The sequence below is a fragment of the Carettochelys insculpta genome, chromosome 1, assembly GCF_033958435.1.
Source record: "Carettochelys insculpta isolate YL-2023 chromosome 1, ASM3395843v1, whole genome shotgun sequence".
Taxonomy (NCBI): domain Eukaryota; kingdom Metazoa; phylum Chordata; order Testudines; family Carettochelyidae; genus Carettochelys; species Carettochelys insculpta.
In genome coordinates, this window is record NC_134137.1 from 282,717,133 (window position 1) to 282,730,974 (window position 13,842).

Here is a 13,842-nt window from a genome sequence, read left to right on the forward strand (position 1 = left end):
ACAGCACCCAGAAGGATCACTGATTATCTCCTCACCTCCACTCTCTATGAGAATATCAAACAGGTCATCCATCTGCTGGCTTGAACAGCTGTTCTCCTGGGAAGAGAGGGTGATGAATTAGAGCCATACTTACAAGACACAAAGTCACAGCTAATCCACTTCTTCCTTCCTTCCTTGACTTGGGAGGATGGTACTTAAGCGTTACTGGGCTGGAGGGTGTTCATAGCAGTGTGGGGTGCTGCAGCCACAGCATGCCCCTGTGTTAACCCTAAGGTACGTCTAGATAAACTGATGGAGGTCAGGTACATCAATGGCTATTAGCCAGGATGGGCAGGAATAGTGTCCCTAGCCTCCGTCAGAGAGGCTGGAAATGGATGAAACATGAGGGATCACTTGTTAGCACCCTTATTCACTCCCTCTAGGGCACCTGGCACATGGCCTGTCAGCAGAGAGGATACTGGGCTAGATGGACCTTTGGTCTGACCCAGTGGGGCCATTCTTACGTTTTATGTTCTTCCCTGCAGCTGGGAGGCGTAATTCCCAGCTTGGACAGATGTATTCTGAGGCTACGGTCAAGTTAGTGTGTGAAGAGTAACAGTGTGGCCACAATTAAATAGACAGCAGGGTCTGGGATTTGATTGTCCTCAGCAGTTACCTGCACCCCTCACAGCCACACGATCATTTTAGCATGCTGATTTGACAAGGCCTGCATGTGCACATCTACCCCAGATTGGAATCGCTCCTCCATCTGCAGTGTATGGGACAATAAGTGAAATGGAAGGTAGCTCCAATCCCACTGAAATGCCGCCCAAGAAGTCACTGTACCTCTGTGTGTGCAGCTCAAAGGCAGTTAGAAAGGCCCCGTGTTTCAATCTCTCCATTTCCCAGCTATCCATCCCTGACTCTTGTATTTGCACAGGGCAGCCTTCCTACATGCTCCTCAGGATCCTCCTCATGGAAGCAGAAGGAAATGGCTGCTCTTACCTCATGAGGTTTTGGCTGTTGCTTTATGGTTTCTTCATAGCCTGGTGGTTCTTTCATCAGTACTGTGGAGCCAAGGACAGGAGGTGGAGGGGTCCCAAAAAGAGAGGAGTGGTGGTGGTGCTGCTGCTGCTGCTCAAGGTCCATCTGGGATGGGGAAGAAGCAGCAGGAGAGCCTGGCTGTGAGGATGACTGGAATGAAGGAACAAGGAATGAGAAGGCAGAAAGCCCATTTCATCTCCCACATCACAGGTGCTCCCACAATGCACAGAAAGACCATCCATTCTGAACCACACTGCTTCTGCTCTCAAGGTTCTACTCCTTCACTGTGTGCGTACACCCCACCCACTCCAAATCACAATTGGAAAGCTTCTCCTAAATCACCCCAGGCCATCAAGCAACAACACAGGACTACACTGGGGTGAGGAGCTCATCTCTGTGTGTGGGTGGATTACCCCAGGACTTCACAGACACACAAGAGGACTATCCCCAGAGAACTTTCGATGTGCTCCGTATGCTACTGCCTCTAATCATTACTTTATCGGTTCCTCCCAGTAACGAGGTTGCTTCTGAAATGCAAAACTGTTCACAGAACACTGGCTGGAAACAGTTAGCAGGCTCAGAGTGTGTCAGACTTAATAAACTTAGCAGAAGGGGTGAGGACAAAACTCAGAAGACAGATTTCCAAAGGAAACCGAAGGTATCACAGGAAATGGTGCTGGTAACTCAGCACTGAATTAATACCCCAGAAATGTCCTAAGAATACTGCACTAAGGCCTTTGCCTTTACCATGGTCATTAAAGATCCATTCCACAGTTTGTTAGAGTACAAATAATGGTTCAAGAATCCTGAAGGAACTCCAAGTCACACAATTATAAGTGCCACCTCTCCAAACCTCCCTGGGAGTTTTTCATTTGGAAAATTACTTCTCACTTTTCCACACTAACACTGAGGGTCAAAGCTGGTACAGAGAAATGATCCCTGTACATGCAGACTCCCTTAGGAATCTACTTCCTCAATTTGAGAGGGCCTACAATGTGACATGGACTGCCTGGGATTTGCAGGTAGACTACCTTTTTCGGCACACTGGGTTGGTTGGCTTTGCTAGGAGTGCCAGTTTTCAGGGATCCTTTGTGGAAGCCGTTGAGGAAAAAGGGCTGCAGGTTTGGAGGTGCGGAGAAAGACAAAATTGTTTGGGGCAGCTGCCCAGTGACCACCTGCAGACCTGGCTTCTGAGCCTACAAGGAAACAAAAGAGAGCTACAAACCACTGCATGGTATGTGAAATGAGTCTCAGATTTTGGCTGGCCTAAGGAATTAACTCTTCAATGGAGAAAGATGCTTTTGGTCAAAAACCATTCTCCTCTCTTTTAATGGTCCTATCAAACCTGTGCATTGACCCTAAAGCTCACACCCTACCCCAGGACAGAGAGAAGCCCTGACAACCTCAGTGCAGCAACTGCCTTTTGATTTCAGTGGAAATTCTTAAGGGGCAACGAACTACACAGCCTGGCCCTTTATTAGTTTACAATCACTTTGTAAGGACTCTGTCACACAGCAGCTGAGCTGCTCAGTGGCTGTGTCATTAAGAATACATCCACACAGCAAAGAAAACCCTGCAGCTGCCAAATTGGACGTGGGGTGTGTGTTTCACTACTGTATTGCCTTCAACATCTGGGCTGCAGCCCCAGCTCTAGGATCCTGCAGGATGGTGCGCTAGCAGAAGTTGGCTGGCAAAGGCCAGCCCAAGCTTTTCTTTGCTGTGTAGACACCCTAAAAGCCAGAGCCAATACATCATCATGGATTCTCAGCCATTCTTCATGCCATGAAATCCATGTTCAACCTCCTCAGATGCATCCCAGAATACTTTGCCTCAGTCTCTCCAGCTCTTTTATAGGAGTCAATACAGGAAATTGGCCAAAGGGTATATGGTACTTCTGACACCCCAAAGGTTATAAGTGGCTAAGCAACGCTGCTGCCGTAGAAGCTGGGGACATGAAATGAGAGCACTGTACCATCCTCTTCTACCCTGCATTCCCACTGCTTGCAGCTCCCAAGCCGAGAACCAATGCACTGTGTTGGGGTTCTCAAACTGTGGGTCAGATCCCCAGAGTGGGTCATGACCCCATTTTAATGGGATCACCAAGGCTGGTGTTGGTCTTAGGCCCCAGTAAGTCTGAAGGCCAAACCTGAACCCTACTGCCCAGGTGTAAGGTACATGACCTTGCCGAAGTCAGAAGCCTCTGAGTTTCGGCTTTGGTACCCTGAGGTGGCAGAGCTCGGCTGGACTCAGGCTTTGGTCCCCCCACAGGTCATGTAGTATTTTTGATTTCAGAAGGGGGTTGTGATGCCGTGGAGTTTGAGAACTGCTTCCTGACACAGTTGCAATCAGTTATGGTGAAGGAAGTGGCAGAGCAGTGGGGTCTTTCCCTCTGTAGTGATGGCCTCAAAACCGTTATGTCCATGTGCTCCCTTCCCCTCTGCAACTCAGCCAACCACCAGGCAAAGGGAAAACAAGGAAGGAAGGAAGGGAGGAAGGGAGGGAGGGAGGAAAGCTTGTGGTCAGCTACCTTCCTGATGGGCTGGTGCAGTAGCCTGGGAAGCTGCTGCTCCTGCGAGGGCGAGTTGCTGGCAGGAAGCTGACACTGGGATTGGCTGGATATTTTAGTGGGTGACAACTGTACTCTCTGAAAAGGAAAAGAGCAATGAACACAAAGTTATTCAAAGTACAATCTGAGCGCATTGTGGAGGTTGGTGGTAGAGCTGGTGTTTAGTTTTGCTGAAGGTACAGTGAAGTCACACGGGATTTCCCAACTCCTGTATCTTTAGGAAATTCACTTGTTAGTTTCTCCCAGCAGGCAACTGGGAACACTGCCAGCTACTAGGGACATGAGAATTACCAGGCTGAATCAGTACCTTGCCTCTGACAGTAAAGATGCCAACTCTGTGGGTGCTACAATGGCAGAGTACCCCCAGGGAAAACAAATTAGTGGGAGCTGAGCACGCACCAGTGCCAAGCTTCCCCTTCTGCACTCCTCTCCCTCCCCCACCCCAATTCGTGAACCTGCTCAGCAACTCCTCCCCTGTCCTCCTGGAGCACCACAAACAGCCAATTTGCTCAGGGGAGGAGATGGGGTAGAAGTAAGGCAGGGGCAGGATCTTGGGAGAAGGGAAGGAGTGGGGCCTAGAAGAGAAGACTGCACCTATGCCTGACACTGACCACAGCTTCTGAGGATGGAGCAAAACACACTGCTGCAGTCAGTCAGTTATTGGAAGAACTACTCCTAACGCTGAATAGCTAGAAACTGGCTTATGCCCTAAAGCTGGATGTTTTCAGTCCCTGATCAGACACCCAGAGTCAGCGTTCAAGGTACTTGTGTTAAATGCAGTCTCATCTCCTACCAAATTCAAAGGGGAAAATATTTGGGGTTGGTTTATCTCTACCCTCTTCCATAAAAGGCCTTATCCTTCTGTCTTCTCCATTACGCAGTGGCACATGAAAGAACAAAACACAAGCGTGTTTAACAAGACACACACTCTTGTTCTCAGGGCTCTGATTTCAGCATTCAAACCTCAATTAATTAGACCAGTACAACTCTATCTAACATCTCCTTTCTCTCCACAAAGTGACAAGTGGTGGAATTTCCTTTACTGTGGTGTAGTAAAACCTGTATGCAGTGTTGTAACTATATTGGTCCCAGTATGTTAGAAAGACAAGGTGGATGAGGTAATATCTTTCACTGGATCTTCTGCTGGTGAGAGAGATGACACATTGAGCTTATACAGAGTTCTCCTGGGGACCTGAAGAGGAGCTCTGTGAGAGCTTGAAAGCTCATCTCTCTCACCAACAGTTGTGCCAATAAAAGGGATGACATCACTGTCCTTGTCTCCACAGTAATAACTTGTTCTTTCACATCCTTTTGAAATAGGCGTCAGCATGCCACAACAATCCATTGGTCTGCCCGGCCCAGTGTCCCACTTCTATCTGAAGGTTAAGGAGCCTCTAATGTACCTAGATGATTATGCAATACTGTACACGAGGTTAGTGAGTACAGAATTCCCTCCCAGCCCTGATAATTCTGCTTTTGCCCTGATGTAGACAATTTGATGATAATCATCTTAGTTTCCATGGCTACACATTTTCCAGGCTCCTAGCCACACTATTTTGTAAAATTAAGTTCCAAATTCTGGTGTCGCTCTGCGGTAAAATGAGCCTGCCGTGATAATGAGCAGGGAATTGGAAAGCAAAACTAGATTGCCTAGAATGGGAGGGACAGAGCAAACCAACCTGTAATGTGGTGCTACTTCCCGTTTTCCCCTGTGATGAGAGGCCCCGCCTCTCCGCATTCTGGTTGGTCACTGTAAGGACAATGTGGGTCCCTGTGGAATCTGTGATGAGGGTAGGGGGAGGAGCCCCCTTGATGAGGTCACTCAGGGTGTCCCCTTGCTGACCCAGGAAGATCTGTGGGGCATGGGACTGGCTCGGTGGCTCTGTTTCTGTTGTCTGCACCTCTTGCTTCACCATCACCGCTTTCTTTGGCACTGAGCTTGAATCCGAAGTGTCCATTTGGCTAGTAGTGGACACTGGGTTGAACTGATCTGTTTGATCATCAGGTGGCCCTGCAGACTGGCAACTCAGGAAACCATTTTCACTCTTAATCTGGGTGCCAAAAGCCACTGGACTGGAAGCAGGGACCACCGCTCCCGCTCCGGCTTCTGTGGTGGGTAGTGGCTGCTGAAACCGTTTTTCCTGCTCTAGCTGCAGCCTCAGCATCTCCACCAGCTGCTGCTTCTGTTTCAGCATTCGGGTGAGTTCCTCAATCTGTTTATCCTTTTCCTGCAACATCTGGTCTTTATCCTGGACCTCCATGTCCTTGCTGTTGCTGCAGTGCTCCAGCCTGGGTGCTGAATTTAGGCAGCAGGAGGTAGCCTTAGAACTCTCTTCCTTCACCAGGAACTGCACTGGAGATGCCTGTAGGGTGAGCTGGGTCAAAGGTGATGTCACTGTTTCTCCAAAGGCATCTCCCGTGGCAGAGTTCTCATCCCCAGTGCTAATCTGCGAACGCTCTGAGGGCGTGGGCGAAACAGGTGGCGTTGAGCCTGTGCTCCCAAACTTCATCATGCCATTGCCGGTGACCGTGGCCACAACTACCTCTGCTGGTGCAATGCCAGCAGTGACCAGTGCTGGCCCAGTGCTCAGCCTAGTTGCTGGGAAGGCTACCACCACCTCTGCAGCTTTTGGGAGGATGGCTGTTGCATTGGGCTTGGGAGTGTTGGCTGTTTGATTGGCTGTGCCATTCTGCTCGTGGTAAGCTCGGAGCCGCTCAATGAGGTCTGTCTTGGTGCCTGAGACAGGCAGCGCCCTCAGCTTCAATTCTTGCTTCAGCTCTGCCACCTGAGAAGGAGAAAACTCTGTTACAGCTAAAAGAAAACCTGCCCCAACTGTACCAGCCTTTAACACATACACGAGTCACAAGGCAAGAGAGTGAACTGACAGCTCTGCAGACTGAAGGATCCTTTATTCCCACACTGCAACCACACCGGCAACGCAAGCTGGTGCTGCACACCACCCTGTCCATGCGCCTCAGCCAAGCTCTGGAGTGACTACCTCACTGAGCTCCTGCCTTCGCTGTTGACAATGCCAATCAAGGGCCAATTAGTCTTAGTGCTGATGGCAGCGCAGACACTTACCTTCATGTCATCTAGGTTGGGAGGGAGGGGGCCCAGTTTGCCCACTGTGGCATTACTGTTTTGTCGCATCAGCCCACTAGCACTGGAGGATGCAGGAGACATGCTGCTGATGGTGGCAGAGAGACTACGCATGGCAGGGGCACTAGTGCCACTCTGCTGCTCCCCTGGAGGCCTGCAGAAAGAAGAGGTGTGGACATCAGAACCAACCTGGAAGGGATCCTTGACACCCACCACCTGCACTGAGAAGCCAAAAAAGAACCTTTGCCACACTGTTGCCTGTGGAATCATCCAGGGCACCAGCATCCCCCATGTTAAACCACACCAGTAAATACCTCCTGGCTGTATGGAGACACACCCCTCTGGCCACTGAAAAACCAACTGACTGAAGCTGCTCTTGCCCAAGTGCTTTACCCAACACAGATCACTTCTTGAGAATGAAGTAACTTTGCAGAATTGATAAATCAGGGTACAGTCTCTAAGTCCTGTGCCTCATACATTCCGTGTGCTTGGGATCTGAGGGACTCACTAAGAGATTGGCGGGACACCTCATAAGGGGTGGGGAGAGGCAGGAGGGGATCACGGGCAATGCAACAAATCCCATCCTTTGACAGGGCTGATAAGATGGTCTGGTGGCTATAGTGCAGCTCACAGAGACCATGACTGGGGACGAGGAGGCAGGAGATTCCATATAGCTGAGTGGTGTTGAGAAACCCATACTTTGGTGGGGCTGGCAGGATGGTCTGATAATTGTAGTGCTGCTGCTGCTGCTGATTGAGGATCTGGAGTTGCAAGAAGAGCTGCTGCTGCTGCAGTATTTTGGCATAGGATGAGTCCATGGGAGGAGCCCCTTTGTCCTGCTTTTGGTCTGGGGGGATGTACTGGTGATATTTAAGCTTCTTGACTTTCGGCTTCAATTCCTTGGCTTTTTTACTGCGCTGAGACTTCTCGCTGGCAGACTTGGGCTGGCTTTGCTATTCAGGGTGAGAGGAGAGAGGGACAGGAGGAAGAAAATCAGAATGGATATAGCAGATGCACAGAGATAACATTAACTTCTAACCAAAACCTGCATGCAAGCCAGACTTTTTTAATCAAAACTCTTTCTGGATGTGACTCTAGGGCTTTTTTCAGTCTTAAAGCAGGGATAAGAGTACATGCTCAGCAGCTCAGCTCACTCCAGAGCCTTACACAGCACCAGAACAAGGGAAAAGATACAAGAACACAAGGACTGCCACAGCGCAACAGACCACTGAATGATTAGTCCACATTCCTTGTCCTACCATGGTCAATGCTAGATGCTTCACAGGAAAATGTTTATATCTAGGATACTGATCCACCTCAAGCCCAGGGAAGATCCTCTAAGTCAAGCCCAGGGGAAGATAGTGGTTGATGCAAGATATTCCTCCAAAACCTCAGCATCTCTTAGTCTAATCCTGCCCCTCTCCCCACACCCAGAGCACCCCTGCTAGTCCGTAAAAATGGAGTAACAACCCCTGCTATACCTTTATCAGCGTTGGTGGGGGCTTGGCAGCAGGAACAGTGGCTCTATTGGCAAGGCTAGCAGGCAGCAGAGGAGGTGGCGGAAGAGGAGGGAGTGACTGTTCAGGTAGGAAAGGGGTTTCACTGGAGTCTGTATTGATCTGTAACTGGGACACAACCTGCAAGGGGGAAGAAAGAGTGTCACTCATGCAGACAAGCAGGCAGCTAAGTTTCCTCTCCATTGTTACAATGTTGCCCTCCGTTCAGAAAGCAGTGAGCTTTGGGAACCTTCCACTGAAGTTGCTATTCAGAGTATAAATGACAACCTGGTTTCTTAATCCCTGACACCTCCTTGTCCATCTTTGGGAGGAGCACACATCAGGGGGGTTCAAAGCATCCTAGCACAAGAAAAGAATTGAAACCCACTTCTGATTCTATGCCCCTCCTCCCTTTGCCTCCTAGGAAGAGTCACATACACTTAACGCGCATGAAATTAAAACCACCATTCCCAATATGAAGCCCTGACACGATACAACTAGGTGCTCTGTTCTATCACTTCTGGATGGGCATATGAACTACAGTTGCTAACAAGGTCACCACTGGGCACCCAAAGGGTTTTGCTGGTGCCATTTAGAAACTAGACAGCTCATCTGACTTCAGTGATATCTCACTAATATACTGTTAAGGAACAAAACAGTATCTTAGCAGCGACAGCTTGTGAGTGTCTCTACGCCTCACCCTGAGGGGACCCAGGCATTTGCAGTGGTTCCATCTAATAAGGATCCTGAAATCCCAGAGAGCAGCAAGAGCCAACAATAAGCATTCCTACCTGAGCTGGTGATGACACAGTGGTGCTGGAAAGTGGCTCACCAATCCGGGTTTCCATTGGTGATGGTACAGATCCCTGGGAATCATGGCTGGCTGGCTGCTCTGGGGACAGAGCATCACTGCTGTCCTCATCAAAAGAGGAATTGTCTGCAACCTTTGGGTAGTTCACCTGCCCAACTGAAAACTTGATAATTTCAGATATTGAATTGTATCACAGTGGCCAGTAGAGTGGGGGTGTGCTGGTCTGTCTAGGTTAGCTTAAGTCCCAAGCCCAAGAAATATGAGAACAAAGCACATACCTGAGCCTTTTCAGAGTATTTCCGTGCACTCTGCAGAATCATTACTACTGGTCAAGAGTACCAAATGCTACAGAGTAGTCTAGCAGGCGTATGGAAAAACTTCTCTTGACTGTAGACAGGAAGAGGACATCCACTAGAACAACAGTTGCTTGCTTCTACCATACTCTGTGGCCTGAAGCCTGACAGAGGGGGATCCAGGGCAATGGTATGGTCACCTTCACTTTAGAGAGGACCAGCTGAGGCCCAGAGAGATTAAGTGATGTGCCCAAAGGGCCAGAATTGACCCCAGATCTTGCAAGCCCCAGCTCAGTTTTCTTAACCACAAGATAATTCTTTGTCTCTTCCTTAACCAATTTGCGTGTGATAGTAAAGCCCAGCTCGGTCCTACAGCCGGCACCTCTCAATTAAATGTATGCCCCCTTGCTCATGAGCGTGCCTCTGTTAATCTCAGAAGGAAGTGACAATTCCTTCAGTGACTGTTCATGGTCAAAAATGATACCGTTATGTTACACACAGTCTACCTAATTCAGGAGTAGAGCTGTGGGAGGCCTTTTCACCCTTGGAACAGCATGGGAATGAGTTACATCCCTTCCTGTCTATTTTCAAAGGAGCTAACTACTCTGAAGATTTTAAACAAACACAAAGCTTTTGTTTCCTCACACCTGCTCGGTCATGTGCCCTGTCTCCTCTCCATGATCTGATTCAGTCAGTGGATTCTCTTTGATGAAGGGTTAAAAGATATTTGTTATAAAGATGGAGGGATTTTCAAGACAGAGAGGGAATGCACAAGCTCAGAAATGCAATCCTATGACAGTGTTTCATTTCCGAGCTTCGGGGACCAATCTCATGATATTCCGTGAGCCCAGTACTCTAGTGTCTCGCCATCACTACCCAGGCTGAAAAGGGAACTTTGCATTCCAGAATCCTGGGATGTGAGAGGCTGCAGCTTCAGCATATGAATGAAATCTCAGAATATTTTTCTTCCCATAGAGCAAATGGGCGAGTTAGCTAAGAATCTTTCCAGAAATATGGAATCCCCTACCACACTTACCAATGATGGCTTCTTTCAGACTGGACTCCACAGGAAGGATGTTCTTCTCTACCAACTCCATGGGACCTGGCCTCTGGGCTATTTTCTCATTGAGATCGTCTGCCAGTCTGGCTCTCTTCAGCTTCAGCTGCTTGGCCTGCAGGGAGGGTTCAGCTGAGGTCTCTGCACAGGGGAGAAATACATAAGATGGGATCAATCGTGGCATGCCCAGTATGAGCAAGCTGGCATTGTTATGCTTCCATCCAAGAAGGAAAGAGCCTTGCCTTGATACTGAATAGGAGACGTTCCCGCCATTCAAATTGGTGTCATTCAATTCACATTCATCTTTTCCTACTTGCTTTATATCTTTATATATGGAGTATTTCCTCCCTGACCCTGAAAACTGGCCATACACTCTCCAGTTGAACCTTCCACTGCCCCAGTCCTTGGCTATTTTCATCAAATTCTTCTTTGATTAGCACAGGTGTGGGCAAACCACGGTTCTTGAGCTGCATGCAGCTCTTTGAGTCATTAAAAGTGGCTCCTGCTCAGAGCTGTGCACAGGGAGTGCCATTCACCACTCTGCGCATGCGGTCCCACTTGAAGAAAGAGGTACGTGGTGGTGGCAGAGCTTGTGAGTTGCTGGCATTGGGTGAGGGTGGGTGTGTGTGCCCCTGGGTCTGGTGGGAGGGGAGGGGGATTGGGTTAGAATGAGTTGCTAGGGGTGCCTGGCTTGTGGGGACTGGGAGAGTATGAGCCATGTATTATATATTTATTTTTATCCACTATATATAGATATAGTGTATAGACTGTCTGCCCACTCCCAGCTGAATAAGGGTTTGGTGGGTGTGGAAAGCACTAGAGCTATCAAGCTAGTAACAGTGTGAAGAGAGTCAGTGCTTGTTACAGATCATGCCACATTTGGAGTTTTTCCCTTTGACACATGCCACACCTTCCAGAATATGCATTCTGACCAGCTCCGATCTCTCTGGTCGGGTCCGGATCTTCCGTTTCAGATAGTCCTCTGTCTGCAGCAAAGACAGTAAAGAATGAATCAGACATAGCCTAAGAAAGGACTAGGCAGCACTGGAGATTTGGGCTTTTTTTAATCCATTTTTCATTGTTACCAAGGTGTGAATGAACTGCACTTAGAAGGGGATACATTCCCTTCAAGTTCTTAAAGTATTCAGTGCCTCAAACACAGGATCAGTTTATCCAAGGGACTAACCGCTGTTCTTCATACCATCCCTTAATGTAAGAAGAGTAAGACTGAAGCTGATGACAGTCCTCAACAGAATGGCAGGAAACAGGCACTTTAAACCCCTTCCTTTCTATACGCAACACCACCAGACCAAGTCAGTGTCAGCCTTCAAGGTGAGAGAGGCAAGACAGTGATGCCGAACAGTGGTTCAACTGCTTGCAGAGTAATGCACGCAAAAGCAATGCTGGGATTTGGAAGCTGAGTCATGGTTTGAGCCCACCACTCCATTTGTTGCAAGTTCAGCTGTTAAACTGAAGACCTGTCTGTCTACTTCTCTGAGCAGCTGGACCTAAATTCTGTGACAGGCCCCACTTCAAGCTGAGCATGCTTCCTGCCCAGAACTCCAAGAAAGCCCAGGGAATCAGAGACATGGGCCAACGGGAAGGAGGACTGTAAATGCTGCCCACAGGAATGGACCCATTGGAGGCTTTACACCACTTTTTTATTTCAAACATAGAAGTGCACTCACCCATTGCCAAAACCCACAAAATAATTTAACAATTAGGTTTTCGAACAAACAGGAGGAGGAATCTACAAGCAGGGAGATGTTGCTCTCCAAGCAAACCAAATCCAAGAGAGTGGGGCTTGTTTCAGTCTTCTCAGAAAACACGCTAGGGTGATGGCATCTGGGCTATCCTGTCAGAGGTGTCACTTCTCTAAATTTGCACTGCTTTCACTTTGGAAACAAAACTCAATCTAACTGCCAGAGCAGGCGCCATTCCACTGCAGGCTGAACGTTCCCCAGAGGCCTTTTGGGGAACTGAAATCATGAACAAACCCCACAGTACAAGCAGCTACAGCATGAAGCGTGGCGCCTGACTCTCAGCCTATGTTTCCCCTTTCTCAAGAGGCACAGGTTTGTTTTAGTTTTTACCCAAACCATCAAGCGTTGACTCTAAAGTGAAGATACACCCAGAGGTGAGGAGTGCTCCAGCCTAGCAGAAGTGTGCATTCGGCACAGAAGCAGCATCCTTTGGCTCAAAGGATGCAACACATATTTAAGCTATAGCCATCCAAGAATGGAAAATATGTCACAAAAACGTGCGTGGGGCAGGGAGTATGAATACTAGTGATCCTTGCAAAGAAGAGTGCGGGGAAGATCTGAAGCACTCCCCTCAGTTGGCATTTAGTACTCCTGGGGGAATTCTATGCCATTGCACATGCGCACAACTTGTGTCCCAAACACATTTCTTTGCTTCCCTGTCAGAAAGTCATTTTTCTATGGAGAAGCAGACTTGCTGATGGAGAAGTAAAGGGAAGCCACAAAAATGGTCACTTATCCCTCTCCAGGAGCATGGGCACGTTCCTATGTGTGCCTGGCACAGCTGGTGAAGAGGTAAATCAAAGTGTGTGTGTGTTGGGGGAGGTGGGAAAACACCTAAACAGGTAGCTCTTACCCTATGCCGGGTTCAGCTGCTACTCCCACCTGGGCTGGGGAGAATGGGATGCTCTTCCCCTGCAAGATGGGACTAGGCTCAGGCAGACCCACACCCAGAAACCTCTCCCAGATGCAGGAAGCACCATAGCTCCTAGCCTGGCTTCCTGTCCCCACTGCTCCTCACCTGTATGAGGAGGGATCACTGTATGGGGAGCTGTTCTCCCATCCACCCAATCTCTCTGTATCATGATCCTGTATCTAGAAGCCCCACACACAATGAACCTCCACCCTATCAAATCTCATCCCTTGCATCCGGAACACACTGTACTCAAACCTCTCTGCCAAGAACCATCTCCCAAGCACCTGGGTCCCCCACTACATCACACATACCCATTTCTGGATCCCTCTTCTTAGTCCTCTGCACGGAAACCCCCAACCTGCTCTAAACCTGCACCTGTACCACTTCAACAAGCCTCCCATCTGTGGATCTCCAACCCACTGAGCCCCAAACAGCCCTCTTCCCACTGAGCCCCAAGGACCTTCACCTTGACCCACCCTGCAGAATTCCATTACCACTGCATCTGGAACCCCCAGTGAACCCATGTGTATCCAGATCCCTCTGCACCCAGACCACCCAATGAGCTGTCCACTGTCTGACTGCCCCATACAGAAGACTCTCGCTTCACACCTAGATTCCCCCACGCTAAGCCCCTCCGCACATGGATTCTGCAAAACAGAGCTGATTTCTTGTGGTGTGTCAGGACTGGGGGAAGCCTCACCACCAAACCTGCATCCTAGAGTGGTGAGAAGGGAACACCTGCAGAGCGATCTCCCTTCTTTATGCAGCCAATGTTCCCCACTCTCGTGCCGAAGCCTCCACATTTATTTATTTTATTGAC

At 49.0% G+C, this 13,842-nt stretch overlaps 1 protein-coding gene across 3 annotated transcripts in view; it reads right to left on the reverse strand.

Annotated features, from left to right (window-relative positions):
• MRTFA (myocardin related transcription factor A) overlaps positions 1 to 13,842 on the reverse strand; it is a 150,759-nt gene that overhangs the window by 4,910 nt on the left and 132,007 nt on the right. For all 3 annotated transcript variants that reach the window (XM_075009596.1, XM_075009587.1, XM_075009576.1), the window contains 11 exons: positions 11,257 to 11,332; positions 10,326 to 10,487; positions 8,977 to 9,152; positions 8,171 to 8,326; positions 7,389 to 7,642; positions 6,672 to 6,843; positions 5,269 to 6,375; positions 3,551 to 3,667; positions 2,055 to 2,219; positions 985 to 1,173; positions 36 to 96 (listed from right to left, as the gene is read on the reverse strand). In XM_075009596.1, the coding sequence (XP_074865697.1) occupies positions 36 to 96; positions 985 to 1,173; positions 2,055 to 2,219; positions 3,551 to 3,667; positions 5,269 to 6,375; positions 6,672 to 6,843; positions 7,389 to 7,642; positions 8,171 to 8,326; positions 8,977 to 9,152; positions 10,326 to 10,487; positions 11,257 to 11,332 (2,635 nt within the window). The remainder of the gene's footprint in view (positions 1 to 35; positions 97 to 984; positions 1,174 to 2,054; positions 2,220 to 3,550; positions 3,668 to 5,268; positions 6,376 to 6,671; positions 6,844 to 7,388; positions 7,643 to 8,170; positions 8,327 to 8,976; positions 9,153 to 10,325; positions 10,488 to 11,256; positions 11,333 to 13,842) is intronic.